Source organism: Oculina patagonica, chromosome 7, assembly GCF_052425735.1.
Source record: "Oculina patagonica isolate OP01 chromosome 7, crgOcupat, whole genome shotgun sequence".
Lineage (NCBI taxonomy): Eukaryota > Metazoa > Cnidaria > Anthozoa > Scleractinia > Oculinidae > Oculina > Oculina patagonica.
In genome coordinates this window covers 4,103,820-4,119,957 of record NC_135764.1, presented here as the reverse complement: position 1 = coordinate 4,119,957, position 16,138 = coordinate 4,103,820, and the positions used below count along the sequence as shown (strand labels likewise).

Below are 16,138 nucleotides of genomic sequence, written 5' to 3'. Positions count from 1 at the left end.
TCCCAAAAAGTTGCCCGTAATTTCTCAAAAAGTTGCTCAAAAGCTGCTCCAAAAATCCAAAAAAGTTGCTTCTGATAATAAAAGTTGCTCGAAAGTTGCTCCAAAAAATCCAAAACACTGCTTCTAATCAAGAGAATTTCTCTAAATATATGCTAATTTCCCTTTAAGGGTAAGATTTCTATCCAGTTGTATGCGATTTTATTGCAAAAGTAGTATCTAAATAACATATTAAGGGGAAAATTTGTTAAATAAGAAGGATTTCTTTAACTGAGAAAAATCGTGAAGATATCGATGACATCATGTTTGCTGACCAGTTTTGTAATGTTTTAATGCAGAATGAGCCGAAAGTTAAAACATCTTTAGATGTTCCTCGAAAGTCTTCGGCAAACTTCGTAAATGTTCGGAAACGTTCGTATTGCCTTTGATCAACATTCGGATAATCTTCGGAGATCTTCGATCTGAAAATTGCTTAAAATGCAACAAGTTTCTCGAAGGAGAAAAAGTTGCTCGAATCATGAAAAGTTGCCAAAAAGTTGCCGAGCAACTTGTGGAAAGCCCTAGCGTTGACCGGTGTGCAAAAAATATGCGAAAGTCGCAGACAAACAGTATAACGAACAGAACAATAGCTTGCTCGTGCGTTGTGCATCTTGTAAATTTCTTAGCCGTCCTCTGAAAAAACAACGGACACACACGCGCAGTCTTCAGTCAGAACCTGGCTCCGCCGGGAATTCTGACTGAGACATCTAAGTTATTTCAGAGGTTTACGAAAGTGTACGCTGGGCGGGGCGAGTACAGCTTGATCATCTCAGAGACGTGGGATCGAATCTCTACTCTTCACGGGCTATTCTTATATAGTTTGGGGGCCGTAAAACCTCTCCCCGGGTGGAGATTGGAGTCTACGGCTAAAGGAACTACTCTCCAGCGGGCTTAGGGGCCAGGTAATGCTTCCCTAGAAATTCCGATTTTTTTGTCGTGTTTTTTCTGACCTTTCTAACCTTTATTACTGCCTTCGGCCTTTTTTATTTCGGGCCGTCGCCTCACAAACATTTTCCCCTAACTTCTTTAAACATTGTTCCGTTTTTGTAACGAAAATTTCACTTAAGATAAGATAAGAACTTTATTTAACGTGGCACTCCACTTAGCTAAAAGCTACTTTACAGGAAACCCACAAATAAAAATAAATAAATGAATAATAAAACAAATGAAAAGGTAAAATAAAACTGACAATCTAAAAAGTTAAAAATCTAAAAAAAATCTAAGAATCTAATTATCTATTTATTAGTGCATGTATAACATAGTAGAGGTGACTGGTTAGGAAACGCAATTTTAACGTCACGTGACATTGACCCTGCACACAACATTTCAAGACGGCGTCTGAATAGTAGTGCGAGTGTTGTGCGAGTTTCAAAGTCTTTCTATCGTGTTCTTGTCCGTTTTCGGTCTCGCTCAGTTTATAGATTTCAAAAAAAGTAGCTCATGAGTAGTTCTGCGGGATGCCAGGCGAAAATTGTGCGGTGTTTGGTTGTGGATCGTGCCGGAGAACGAAAGGTCTTGGGATATTCAAGCTTCCACGTTCGAAAGATGAAGAGCACAAGACGTGGTTGAAAGCATGACTTAGCGAGATAACGAAGACCGGTGAGAAGAATTCGGAGTTTCAGAGGTTGATAGACAATGACACTGTGTTTACTATGATGTATAATAAAAATTTAAAAATTACAATTTTAAAAGCTACATTACTACAATAATTTCAATATTAAAATGTTACATAACGAATACTTCTTAAAAATTCCCTTGTGCTGGCCATAGCGCGAATCGAATCCGGCAGCGCATTCCATGCAGCGAAGTAGCAAAAAAAAACTTTCTTTATTTGTCACCATTTAGTACGCTATCGACATTGCTGATCCTACCAGGATGTAGGACGCGTGTCACATCTAAACCTAGTAAACGGCCGTGCTCACCATAGCTAACGCCACCCCAGGGTTTAGAAGGACATGTGTTCGATTCACGTCGATCGGGGACTCACATGTTTTTCTTTGTCCCACGCTAGTACCATAATCCCCCGCGTTTCAATGCTGTTTGTACTCAAACTGGCCAAAATATTCCACGGAAGCTGATTTAGCGCATGCAGCCGGAATATGACAAAATTGCATGGACAGTTAATATGTTATTTTCGCACCAGTTAATGTAATTTGTCCCATCTTGTGGGCCTCTTCTTACCGTAAAACCCACGGCCACTCGTTCGAATTGTGGTCTCAAGAGAAATAGGGGGGGGGGGGGAGTCTGGGTTGGGTGGGTGGGGTGCGGTTGGTAATTAGGAAGGGTCTATGAATAATTTTGAACTGCCCACCAACCCACCCCCTCACGTGATACCATTCCTGGCCTGTGCTCGGATCCACTTCATTGTACATACACAAAAAATGGATCATCCAACTCTTCCCAAGGCCACCTTGGATATACTTGTGTATCCGAACACTTATACAAGCCGTAGTCTTTTTTTTTTTCGGTTTTAAACCATTTTGTATGCGACAAAATCAACAACAGTTGAATTCCGGAAACGCGACCCTTTTAAGGGTCGCATTTCGAACCTTCCGTAGCCTGCGTAGCTGGCGGTATTGTTGGGTTTTTAAGTGCTCACTAGCAAGCGGCTTCGCCGCGACAACGAGCGGCGCAGCCGCGAGTGGCTTGGGGAGGAGAAGCTGTATTTCAGCTTCTCCTCCCCAAGCCACTCGCGGCTGCGCCGCTCGATGCTGCTTGCTAGTGAGCACTTACACAACAATACCGCCAGCTACGCAGGCTAAACCATCCGCGAACGAACCTTTTTTGATTCCCCTTCAGGTCATTTACTTGTTAATTTTGCCCTCGATAACTCGAACTCCCGATAACTCGAACCCTCTTTCGATTTCCCATGAAGGCTCGATTTACCGGCATTCAACTGTAAGTACCATGACCTGGTCAACCTTCCGAAATTCAGTAAGTATAATTCTTACATCGACGAATATGCAAGAAGTTGGAAATACTGAAATTTAAGATTGGGGATGGGATTTCTCTAGAAGTTAGGTACTGGGACTTTGGCAAAGTTTGAACTGGGAAATGGTATTTCCCGCTTCCCCACCACCACCATTACCTCCCTGTTCAGGACTTTTTTGACAGGACTTATTTTGGGTTAGCGAAGCATAACACTTCAGACACGTGCATACCATATTGTTCTTAGGTGGTGTTTGAATCACAAACTGTATTGCAGCACCTTTAGAATTAAACTTGAAAAGTAAGGCATTCAAGACGATTTTCATTCACACGGAATACATGTTTATTCAAAATGTGCAACAGCTGTCACTAATGAGAAATTTTACATGTAACTAAAACATGTAAAACAACTAGATCTGTTGCTTTCTTTCTTCTTCTTCAGCGAAGTTTCCCTGCAAGGTAAAAAAAGCCGTTACGTACTGTTTCAAGAACGCGGTTTGTTCGGTGCTAGTTAGCTTGGTTTTCTAAATTATTTCATCCGACTGAGCAGCTTTAGACCTTGTGTAAAGTGCAAAGTGCCTTTAGAAATACTACAGTAGGTACTGAGCCGTGCATTAGCAAAATGTTATGCAGCAAAACACGGGCAATAAACTGTTAAATTGCAGATAACTATTTGTAAGCAGTGACCTTTGAGCCGGCCGTTGACATTGTGAGCTTGCGCACTTATGCGTGTTTCTGTACCTTGTGATTTGATTCGCAATTAACCGAATACATGACACGGAAAGGGGGGAGGGGAGAGAACTCTGTATATTTTTGGGTGGGGATGTACCGCTGATTTTGCAACCCTTACACGTCTTAGACTAGACACCGAAAATCTCTACCTTATCCCAGACCTGCAGAACTGTATCACTATTTGTGTTTTTATTGAAAAACCATCGGTCAACAACGTTGCCGTGATGATTTTATATACGATTAGGAAAGTCTCTTTCTCTTCCGAGTTTTTATTTCTATTAATTATTCTGGTATCATTAATTCTTCATACCACTGATCAGTTCCCCGGCAAAGGATACCCTATTCTAGACCTAAACTCTCTGATTTCTATGCCCGATCGCCGACTAAACTGCTCAATAACCATACCCTTCACAGCGGCACATACCTACAGTGGAACCCCGATATAACAATATGCCAAGGGGGCAGTAAAATTATATCGTTATATCGAGGAATCGTTATATCGGGGTTCCGTCCCATACATTTTACTATTGCCGGGACATAACATATTCATCGTTATATCGGGAATATCGTTATATCGAAGATCGTTATATCGGGGTTCCACTGTATATAGCCCATATATGGGAGTACCAGCGGCAGGACATGGCAGTGGCGACGAGGATTGAATCGCAGGAAAAACGTCGAACATATGACTGTTATCGAGAAGATAGAGAGTTTTGATGAGACACAAGAGATATGGGAAACCTATGTGGAACGGGTGGAAGAGGTTTTTTTGGCAAACAACATCGATGAGGACCGCCAGGTGTCCACCATGTTAGGCTTCATGATTGGCAGCAAAACGTACACATTGTTGAGGGACCTTGTTACACCAGATAAACCAGCCACGAAGAGCTCCCAGGAGATCTTCACGGCCCTTCAGAAACACTTCATTCCTGTGGGTGTACTGCCCAGGGGGGGTACTCCGGCTTGTAAATGACAGGGATGATCGAAGGATTTTATTGGGTTTGAAATTTTCGATAACGGGATTTTTTTGGGTTGGAAAATCTGGCAAGTATTTTTTTGGGTGACTTGATTAATATAGGGGATTTTTTTGGTTATTAAAAACGAACTAAAGTGCCCTGGCATGGCCTTGGCGTTTTTATGGTATGATGTATAAACAAACACGAGCGTTCAATTTTTATGGTTTTCTTTGCGTTAGATTACTGCCCCTCCTGGCAATTTAGGGGTAATTTGACAAGGGATTTTTTTGGGGGGTTATTTTTTGGCAAGGGATTTTTTTGGGTAATGTCGCAAGACTCAGGGATTTTTTTGGGTCCTGAGTTTTGCCTCCATTCGATCATCCCCGTCATTTACAAGCCGGAGTACCCCCGCTGGGGTGTACTGCTACTGCTCTAAGTTCTTTCTGTATTGATTGGCAACCTGACTTAGCATTCAGTTCAATTTTCTTGCCAATTCCAGGCCACCAGATATAACTTCGGTCTTCATTTTCACGACCCCCCTGATGAAGTTCCTCGAGAACTTGAGGGCGCAGTTTTGGAGGTACTACGACTCATATTCGCCACTTCAGACGGCCAAATTGCAGTGTGATCTCGTCTTTGCGAACAAAGTAGTAGTCCCGGGGGGGGGGGGGTACTCAGAAAAGTTTTATACGGGGAGGCTCCACCCCAAGTTCTAACCCCTTACCCTTTTATATACCATTTTTGACAGAAATTGTACCCCTTTCGTATACCTTTAACTGAAAAAAGGTACCCCTTTCATATACCTAAGAGACATGGCGTGGACTTAAAGTGGGACGTTTTCTTGTCATTTTTATGTAGCGCTTAATACATTAAAATAATACAGCCATAAATTGCGTCTGGTCGAAATATTTTAATTAAAGGCCCTTTTAAATAGCCAAATGACAGATTTTCATACCCTTTCATATACTTAAACTCTTGAAATCCCTACCCTTTTATATACCCGAAGCCTGAAAAAGGTACCCCTTTCGGGCGGAGCCTCCCCGTATAGGCCATTATAGGGAGTAACCCCCCCCCCCCCCCGGGTGTTGAGTGCAGGATCATGGTTGTGTTTCTATCATTTACTGGTCATAATCATTTCATACACATGAGCCAAAACAGGATCATCTCTCTGTTCCTCGCCTAACATTTTCCACTGTGACTGGCAGTGGATCAAACTGCATCAAATTGAACAAACCCACAGAGTCGACCACATCTGAAAAACTTTTCTAAGTTAGCCAGGTGTTCATCATCATCCTTGAAAGTAATGATCATATCATCAAGGATACAGCTCGTGCCAGATGTTCCTTCCAGCACTTGATCAATGATGCGCTGCCCGATAGCAGGTGTCGATGTAGTGCTGAACACCAGTCTCTTGTACTGCGTGCAGCTCACTCTGCAATTCCGAAGTATCACGAATGGCAGTTTCCATTGCTACGGCTACAGTATCTCCAAAGCCTTGCTATATTTCAGTTTGGCTTTTAAAAGCAAACGCTTTTACAGTGCTTTTGTATCTGCGCATTCCGAACGCCACAGACCAGTTTATCTTGTAAAGCTTCGCTAAGGTTTGCGTCAAAGTTGCAGCGAGTCGCTAGTTTCTTCAGATCTGCTACGTAGGCCAACGCAGTTTCTCCTTCTTGCTGATTTCGCTTGTAAAAACATAAACGTTCTGCTATTTTCAATCGTTTAGGACTGGCCGTTGTCGCCATGTTAGCAAAGCGTGTTCTCGGTGGTAGTGAATGCACATTCAACATTGTTAGAGATAGAGAGAATGAATACTACAACCTCAGAGAAGACAATTAAAACCCTTCAGAAGTTATTCGCCAAATATGGAGTACCAGCGCAGCAAGCGATAACGGGCCGCAGTTCATGTCAGACGAGTTTCCATGCAATGCAATAAGTACAGCTTATCACATGATCGAGTGTAATTTGGGATAAATCAGCACAAGTAAATTTTTCAAAGGCTAATAAAGTGAGATTGTGTCTTTTACTAAAAGAGATATGAGATACATGTAGTTCCGCTTACCATGTGACGTGATTTAGTAAACGTTTCAGCTCACTGAAAAACAGGAGTTCCACACTGCACGTTTTTGTTTCGCGTCACGTCTTCACGTGTCACATCATCCTTTTTTCTGCTTTTTGAGGCGAGCAGAAACACGAAGTGCTCAGGCGCATCTTTCTCTTAAATTTCATCGGCTACTGAAAAATAACGCTTGTCGCTGCCCGGTACGTATATAATATACGTGCTGACAGAAAAGTACTTAAAAACGCAATTCAGCGCATCTCAGACAGTAAAAAACATATTTAAAGGTTACACTTTATTCTGTTGGTGAAAAAATATACGAAGCCAGAGAGCACAAAGCATCAGTGAACCATTGACGCAACGTTAATTAACTCCAATGAAAAAAAAATCACAGGCAAATGAAGTGAGACTGAAGACTGTTACATTATCACGCTTACCGCATTTACTCGAATAGGCGCCGCGGACCAAAAAATTAATACGCGCCACCACCAAATAAGCGACGCAGGAATTTCGTTTAACTATAAACGGGGCTAACTATTCTGCCCTCAGTTGATGTAGTGACACAATAGCGAGACATCTCATGACATATTTATACCACGTAACACTCAGTTCATGTAGAATACTACTGACTAAACAGTACTGCGGCTAGCCTAACGAGCACTCCGGTTAGCCAAAATAGTGTTCGGTTAGCCTAACTAGCGCTCCGGGTAGCCTTAATAGCACTCCGGTTAGCCTAGATAGCTTTCCGGTTAGCCTACTTTAGCTTGGGTTGCTTGCGGTTAGCTTTTATAATAGGGTTAGGATTTCTATCTAAAAAAATTGGGTCGGTGGCGACCCGGGTTTGAATTCTCTTTTAGTTTCAACTTTTTTTAACTTAAAAAAAAATAAGTTTAGTGTGATTTGTACCTCGTGTATGAAAAACTATAAGACGTTTCACGACATCAAGTGAGTGCTAAATAGTCACTCCCAACTATAAACAACACTACAAAGCAACTCTAAAACAAACTTAGACATTTCTTTCCATCAAAAGCGATGTTTTGCGGCTTAACCCTTAGAATCCTAAGGTTCTGGTATTTTTTAAGCAGTTTTCTGGGCTTAAACTAATCTGTCGAATTTCGTGATTGCATATAAGAAGCTCAAGTAAAAATGTGTGCTGTTTCAAAACACTGAGGGCTCAAAGTTTCATTGTGACGTCAGCATTCAACCGTTTCTTTCTTGTTGAGCGAGCATACGGGCTCGAATCTGGCGAATATTTCGTTTATAAGTGTTTTTTCGAGTCATTTTCCACTGCAGAAGCCCCCAGGCTGGCATCATTAAGCTAGAATGGTGGGTAGAGGCCAGCATCTGAAAGAAACCAGAGGTGAGAGATGATTTTGTCTTGATTGGAACGCCAGAAATATTCGAATCGAAAGATGGCGGTTCATTGGTAAAGTTGTCTCTCTGGCCGTTCTGTGGGTGGATTCCAAGACCTGCCAAGGCATTTTGGACGAGTTCTGACTTCCAAAGAATGCAATCGGTGCAACATTTTGCCGGCAGGATTAGGTGGCTCGACATGCCATGACTGTTTTTCCCAAGCATCCCTTTCGGTCAGCAACGAGGAAATTACAGGTTTGCAAGCATAGCTCTAATCGAATAGTAATTGCTGAGTCTGCTGAATGATTGATGGGAAATTTCCTTGGTGAACGGAAGGGAATAGGGTTGAAGTTTGCTGCAAATGTATATTTTTGAAGTCAGAATTATTTTTTCATTAAAAAAAATGGAGGCAAAGATGTGTGTTTTTTGTTGTTGTCCTGTTACGTAGAAAACGGGCATTTTCAGATTTGCTGCTGAACAAACAACCATATGCAACAGAAATCAAGAGTTTTAGTCAGTTAGTTGGCTTTTAAAGCTATGAAAATTATCTTTTTGCCATAAAAAGCAGTCATTATTATCATGTGCCCAGATATGTAAAAGCTAGAGTTTTTTCAATCACTGCTGGTATTTTCCACGCACATATGCGTTGCTAGGACTTAAAGGGTTAAAGTGGTTGTTTTACCGCTCGCCCATTAGTTTTTCGATCCAACATTCTTACAATACGTAGTTCTGTAAATGTTGTGAAGGCCACAGACTTTGCCAGGACAACTGCGCACCACTACTCTCATCAGCAGAAGACGAAGACTGACAATCAGAAGACGCAATTATAAATTACTGTAAAAGATTAGATTCTTTGCGGCGTCCAAAATTTTAAATCAGTGAAAGCCGCCCTCAAATAAGCGCCCCATTTGGGGCGCCAAAAATTTAATAATGCCGCGGTGCTTATTCGAGTAAATACGGTATTTGGGGGGAAAAAGCGAAGGACGGCGCTTCATCGAATTACCATGAGGTTGCTCGAGGAACCTTTGATTTTTAGACCGGTATCGCAATTAGGCCCTATTGGTGTTTTTAATGGCAAACATCTGTCAACAACGTTGCCGCAATGATTGTAGAAAGCCAAAGCCTATTTCAGAACTTGAGATGTTACCTTTAATAATTTTCACTTTCAAATTAAAATTATGAATCCACGAGGAAATGAATGAATAATTTTCGGATGGACCAAAGAAAAATTCTCTCGAGAGCAAGTACAAATGATATGAATTGAGCAACTTACATACTAATACGAAGCTAAAAAGGTCTATAAGAAAACAAACGCTCTCATTTCCAAACAAGCGAGTCGACCGACAGGTTGTAGTCTCTCTGAGTTGCTGAAAGGTTAGCCCATTCTATACTACAGAAGCCCTTACTGCCTTACCTTCCACGCTTGTTTAAGGGAAAACCTCACTGACACCAAAAATAGGGTTGGGATTTTTGGTGTCTAGTCAAGTAGAGGGTTGCAAAATCAGCTAAACATGGTCAAGTATAGGCTAAGGGCTCCAGGGTTCCAGCGGCACTCCCCACTCAAAAACATACAGGGTGCCCCCAGGTCAGATATTTAAAACAATGATTTCATTTATACTGGGTATAAACGTGTTTATTAAAAAATGTGCAACAGCTGTCACCAATGAGAAACATGTAACTAAAACAACTAGAGCTGTTGCTTTCTTTCTTCTTCTTCTGCAAAGTTTTCCTACAAGAAAACAAAATGTCATCATTATAAGTGACATTGCATCGTGTTTAAGATGATAATAAGGGAAGTCTCGAGCCTTACTGCCGGTACGAGCTTATTCCGTAGCATTAATCAGCTAGGAATATTCCTACTCTCCCCTGAATGGGATGCAAATCCATTGCAGGGTACCCCCAGCATTATGTCGCCGGTACCCATTCATACACCTGATTGGTGAGAGGCACTATGAGGGTAAAGTGTCTTGCCCACGAATTGCAAGAACACAACACATTGACTCCAGCCAGGCCTCTATCCCGGACCGCTCGATCCTGAGTCCGGCGCACTAACCATAAGGCCACCACGCCTCCCATTTAAGAATGATATTGATGCATTAAAAAAAAATGGTCAATTGATTATTTGTATAAGCAGTGACCCTGTAGCTAACACGCATCGGCTATCTGTCAATAAAAAAGGAAGAAAAAGAAAATCGGAATTCCCATGCGAAAATTTGGGAAAAGGCGAGGCAAGGCGCGATTGATTTGTTTTTTCGCTTCACGCTAAACGGGTGACTGCTAAAATTAATAGGAACTGCTAGTAGTCAAAGGGTATTTTGCTGATCAATATAACCGGCTCCATTTTTCCCATTCCGCTTATCCAGTTGTGTATTGATGGCACACGGTAAACAGTTCAACTTAGCTTTAGGCTTTTTTGTTTAAATTTTTGTGTGTCCAGTTTTTTCTTCCGCTAAATCTTGGAAATGAAATTTTAACAAGACATGTACTCAAAATATGTGTCTATTTAAGTTCTGATTGACATGTAAGGTACAAGTGGTAACAGCACTTACCTTCTGAGCTCTGAATCAGCAGCACCACGTCACGAAAGTTTCTTTCTCGGATCCCTGCAATAATCAGCATACGATGCATTATGCATAATTTTCACTAAGGTGCAAGATTGCGGATTATCAAAATAACTTGATAGAATATCATGAGCTTGATAATTGATGTTTTGATATTTTATTGATATACAACAAATATAAAACAATGATATCAAGACATCATTTTCGCCACAATGTGCATGTCAAATATGGAATGGCAGAATGACGGAATGGTACTAATTTTCATCCGGTTTAATTGTGGTAAGCTTTTATTTGTTGGTTAGGGGAACGTATATTATAACCCTGTCCAACAATAAATTTGTCATAGTCTCTTGGAATATCTTGTTCAATATGAATACCTTCCTTCTTCTAATGCAATCGCAATTAAACATTGGAGTGTTCATATGGGGAATTTTTTATCCCGGTTGCCGAGATCACAGAAAGATCTACAACAGAAATTACAACCGGGACTGCAACAACTGTAGCTACAATAGAATTTGTTAACTAGCGAACAAAAACCTCAATATAACGAATTTGCGGAAAAACAACCAAAATGCTCGTTATATCGAGCTAAATCAGCGATAATATCCGCAAATGCTGGGTACGTTGTCCAACGCAAGAGCATTAAAAACTGATTATTAAATAATCAGTTTTTAACGCTCTTCTGTTGCACAACGTACCCAGCATTTCCGGATATTATCGCTGATTTCTGAAAATAACATTTATAATGTATAAGACTGATGCACATTGATAAGGACATATGTATTTGTACTTGTTCTTGTGACAGGATTAAAGTATTTTCATCCTTGTTGGTCTGTTCCGCATTCATCTTTTGTCGCGTGCTGACACTTTTTCGTTAAATCGGGGTATATTTTACGTTTGGGTTTCTGGATTGTGGTCGTTATAACGATGATTTCGTTATATCGAGGTTGGTTATATCGAGGTCCTGTTCAATATATTTTACTGTAACTTTTGACGGGCTGAAGAATATCCTTCGTTTAACCGAGGACTTCGTTATATTGAGGTTCGTTAAATCGAGGTTCCACTGTATTATGTTCAGGTTATCCCAAATCATTTGGCACAAGACATAGCAAGAAGCAGGGGCGATCCAGGAATTTTTTGATTCAGGGTCCAAGCTTTGATTAAAAAAACACTTGTCTGTTGAAACGTTTTTGCGACAAACTACTTCTCCCCAACAGCCCCCCTCCAGTCGCGGTTGCACGTAATAATACCAGGGCCAGTAATTATACAACATGAGGTACGTACTTGATCAGTGGTTTCATCATATTCCTCCACGCTGCATCCTTCATTACAGCATTCCTCCGTTAGGCTGCCACCAATCCAACCCCAAAATTCTTTGTCAGTTTCATATTGGTATTTGGCATATTCGCAACTCGCCCACCTTTTCTCATGACTTAGAAATTTGTTGGCATTATTCCTTTCCAAAACGGGGCGATCTGCATCTGTTAAGACAGGCATGTTGATCAATGAACTTAGCAGAAAATTAATGCAAGCAGAGCAAAGAAAGAAACAAATACGTGGCAAGTTCGGGTTTACGTTAGAGCAGAAGTTCATAAGCTAGAAGTTTACAACTAATATTTGGGCGCGTGCTATGTCTTTCGCGAGTAGGCTATCTTTAGAACAAAACTTGCGCGCGAGAAAATGACGTAGTTAGTAGCGAGGAAGTGATGGCGTCCACGTATTGCAAATAACGAACGGCCAATGCTTCAACGCGATTGGCTACTGGTTCGCGGAAAACCCGTTCTAAAATAGCCTACTCGATCGCGAAAGACATATCTCAAGGCCCATGACCAGAGATGTAGACTTCTTGCTTATGGACTTCTGGTAAGAGAGTAGTTTGAGTTTGTGGCATTTTGGTGAATTTCTCTGAAGTGACATTCCCCACCTTTCCAGGTTTTGTTCTGAAAACATCGAACGGTAATCGGCATCGTAGAATCGAGTAAAGAGAATTATGCAAGGAAGTTAACTCTTCGCATAAAGCTCCATTTGCCTACTTATTGCCATTAAAGGTCAATTATGCTGAATAAATAGGGGAGGCGCGCGGTGGCCTAATGGTGAGTGCGCCCGACTCCGGATCGAGCGGTCCGGGTTCAAGGCTTGGCCGGGGTCATTGTGTTGTGCTGTGTTCTTGGGCAAGACACTTTACTCTCATAGTGCCTCTCTCCACCCAGGTGTATAAATGGGTACCGGCGACATAATGCTGGGGGGGGGGGGTACCCTGCGATGGACTAGCATCCCATTCAGGGGGGAATTGAAACATTCCTAGCCGCTTAATGTTATCGAAACCGGGATAAGCTCCGGCAGTATGGGCCACTCGGTTCGAGGCTTCCCTTTTATGCTGAATAAATAGCCTTAATAACAACTGGCAAAATACTTAGTTCCCAGGGAAGATACATTTGCTCTGTACATTCTTTCGTTTAATGATCGTTCGCTTACCTTCAAGTTTCCTCGCCCAGCAACAATCAAGTACCAGAAAAATCACCAGAATGATTGACACACGCTTCATCTTGTATTTTGTCTTGTGAAAAAAATTGAACGTTGTTTGGTAAATATATCATTTAATCTGTCATGCATGACGAGGGATATGTTGGCGTGCAGAGAAAAACGACTGAGTTATACGGTGTTTCACTGAATTTTTTCTGATATCATGCAATAGCCTTTCGAAAACTGTTTCTTTGAAATACGCCATACTTGTATTAATTAAAAAAAGCAATGGTATATTGCAATTCCTGAGTTTTGATTGGTTAACAGGAATAGTATGCAAGCTCATATACCATTCACCACAAATATGGTAGCCGATACGCCTCAAAAAAAAAAACAGCTGGGGAGCTCAAATATTGGAATTCTTTGGGCGTTTTTAATAAAACAATTATAACTCCACTCGCGCTTGTCGGATATGAAATCGTTATAGCCAACGACGCGCGTAGCGCTGAGTTGGCTATCTACCACCTCATATCTAACGCGCGCTCGTGGAATAATTGTTGAATGTAATACGACAGCCTCACTTAAATAAAAGAAAACGTCCGTATTTCGAAGCAACTGATTCTAGTTGTGGGTGAAATTAAAGGCTCCTACGGTTCTTCTGCGTAATAAGCAAGGAAGTCGAAGCCGGAGCCATATCAGGAGTTGTTAGGGCGTTCGCGACCTTTTGAAGTCGAAAATCGAAGTCTTATTTGCTTATTCGGAGAAGATATGAACGCATGAAAACATCTGGCGCAAATTTAATCATGTCGCAATTGCTCCGGCTCAGTGATTTACCAATTTGTAATGGTAGGTAGGTAGGTAGGTAGGTAGGTAGGTAGGTAGGTAAGTAGGTAGGTAGATAAGTAGGTAGGTAGGTAGGTAGGTAGGTAGGTAGGTAGGTAGGTAGGTAGGTAGGTAGGTAGGTAAGTAGGTAGGTAGGTTGGTAGGTAGGTAGGTAGGTAGGTAGGTAGGTAGGTAGGTAGGTAGGTAGGTAGGTAGGTAGGTAGGTAGGTAGGTAGGTAGGTAGGTAGGTAGGTAGGTAGGTAGGTAGGTAGGTAGGTAGGTAGATAGGTGGGTGGGTAGGTAGGTAGGTAGGTAAGTAGGTAATCTTTATTTCCACACGGTTAAAACATCAGCTTTTTTTAAAAAAATACTACATACAATCCTTACATAAATAATAAATTTCTAGTGATAGCTAAATATAAAGAAAAAGCTGCTTTCCACGAATGCCTTGCCTTATAGTATTTGTTTTACCAAAGCTTTAAATTGCCAAGGGACTCTGCTTGTCTTACGTTAGAAGGAAGACTGTTTCATAAGACTGCGCCGCTATAGGTTGTTATTTTTGTAATAGTTAGTGCGCGGTAGTGAAACACTGAGTTTGTTTTCAGAGTCCCTTAGGCTGTAAGTGGATTCTCGTTTTTCAAATTTAGAGAAAAGAAAGTCTAGAGAAAAACCAGTGCAAAGACCTGTAAACCTTTGTGGCTCTTTGAATTTGCTGCTGGCGAACAAGATTTTTCCATCAAAAGAATGTTGATGACTACAGGAACAGGACAACTTTCTTAAATTTTACAAACATGTTTCGACGGTTACATCCGTCATCTTCAGTGCAACGGTTGTTGTTACAAAGTGGACTTATATAGGTACAATGTAAGCGTTATATTACGTGACGTAACAAACGTGATTACATTTGATTAAAGGTGGCTCGCAATGGTTAAGATATTCCGGTCTTTGGCATTCTATTGCAGCTACAGCAAAAATGGTGAGGTTTAGCTTTTAGTAAAACTTTGTAAAGGTTTAATCAATGAACAAATTGAAGTCACCGTGACGTCAACAATCGTTGCCATGGCAATGGCGAAAGTAGTCAAAGATACCTTATTTTTGACTGTTTGAGGCTAATAGCCTAAAAACTAGACGGTGAAAGTTTTTGTTTTTCGTATATTTTTGTCTAATGGACGAGACAACAATTTAACAATTTTAGAAAAAATTCTGTAGGCGGGGTTCAGCGCCACCTTAAATTTATGAAAAAATAACGTAGCTCCGAATCCTACCTACAGATTTTTCTAAAAAAATTACAAAAATGTTCATTTTGTCGGTGAGATAAAAATGTATCAAAAACAAGTATTTTCACCGAGTAGTTTTTGAGTTATTAGCCCCAAAAGGTCCAAAATATGGTATATTCAACCTCATATGACGTTTCCATGGCAACAGATTTTGCCATCACAATGACCTCAAAGAAAAGGTTGGCATCCCGCACATTTTGCCTGTTCCACTCGTTGTCTTGCATTATTTTGAGGAAAACTTTGAAATTGACTTGGCATATAAAATCGAATGCTGAAATAGGTTATGCTCTACCGATCGCGAGATCGGCTGACTCTTCCAAAGAAAGGCAACTAACAAGACACAAAAATACCTTTATTATTTAAAAAGAAAAGAAATTCGCCCGCAACACTTGCCTGAGTTGAAAATAAATGCATAATCGTGTTAGGTCTGATAGTCATGAAAAGAAATATTAGAGAGAGCGGTTCCTAATTACTACGAGGGAAAACAAAAAACTTATTTTAGGCTTAATCACAAAATAAAACTCTGAGCCAAAAAGGTCACAACCACAAACTGCAGAAGATTGAAATGCAAAAACTATAGTAAAAACAGTAATTTCTTGATTCTTTCATTATGCAAACTGCCAAATCCATTTTGACTGAAGTGATAATACTGACCGGCTTGTTTAAACAGAGACTGAACTTACCTTCTCGAGATGTTGCCACTAGACGATCCAGCAAATGAAATGAATTGTTATGCCAAGAAAACGCTTTCATATCATTGAAAGACCTATTCGACATGCACGAGCAACAAAATTGTGAAGTTTATTGTATTCCTCTGTGTACAATTTTGACCATCATGTGAGAACCTTTTTGGTTTCTCCAGCAGAGCGCGACTTGTCGCGACAAGTTAATCAGTTTGTGGTGTAGTATAATTATCCCTTGAGGGACACTGATACCTGAAGGTATCTTGGC

At 40.9% G+C, this 16,138-nt stretch overlaps 1 protein-coding gene across 1 annotated transcript in view; it reads right to left on the bottom strand.

Annotated features, from left to right (window-relative positions):
* Window positions 1-9,684: 9,684 nt before the first annotated feature.
* The window catches only part of LOC144660227 (uncharacterized), a 34,933-nt gene continuing 28,479 nt past the window's right edge, over window positions 9,685-16,138 (bottom strand). Inside the window, exons 2-5 of the mRNA XM_078520829.1 lie at window positions 13,101-13,182; window positions 11,910-12,106; window positions 10,614-10,667; window positions 9,685-9,793 (exon numbers count right to left, since the gene is read on the bottom strand). Of these exons, the coding sequence (XP_078376955.1) occupies window positions 10,629-10,667; window positions 11,910-12,106; window positions 13,101-13,170 (306 nt within the window). The 5' untranslated portion in view covers window positions 13,171-13,182 and the 3' untranslated portion in view covers window positions 9,685-9,793; window positions 10,614-10,628. The remainder of the gene's footprint in view (window positions 9,794-10,613; window positions 10,668-11,909; window positions 12,107-13,100; window positions 13,183-16,138) is intronic.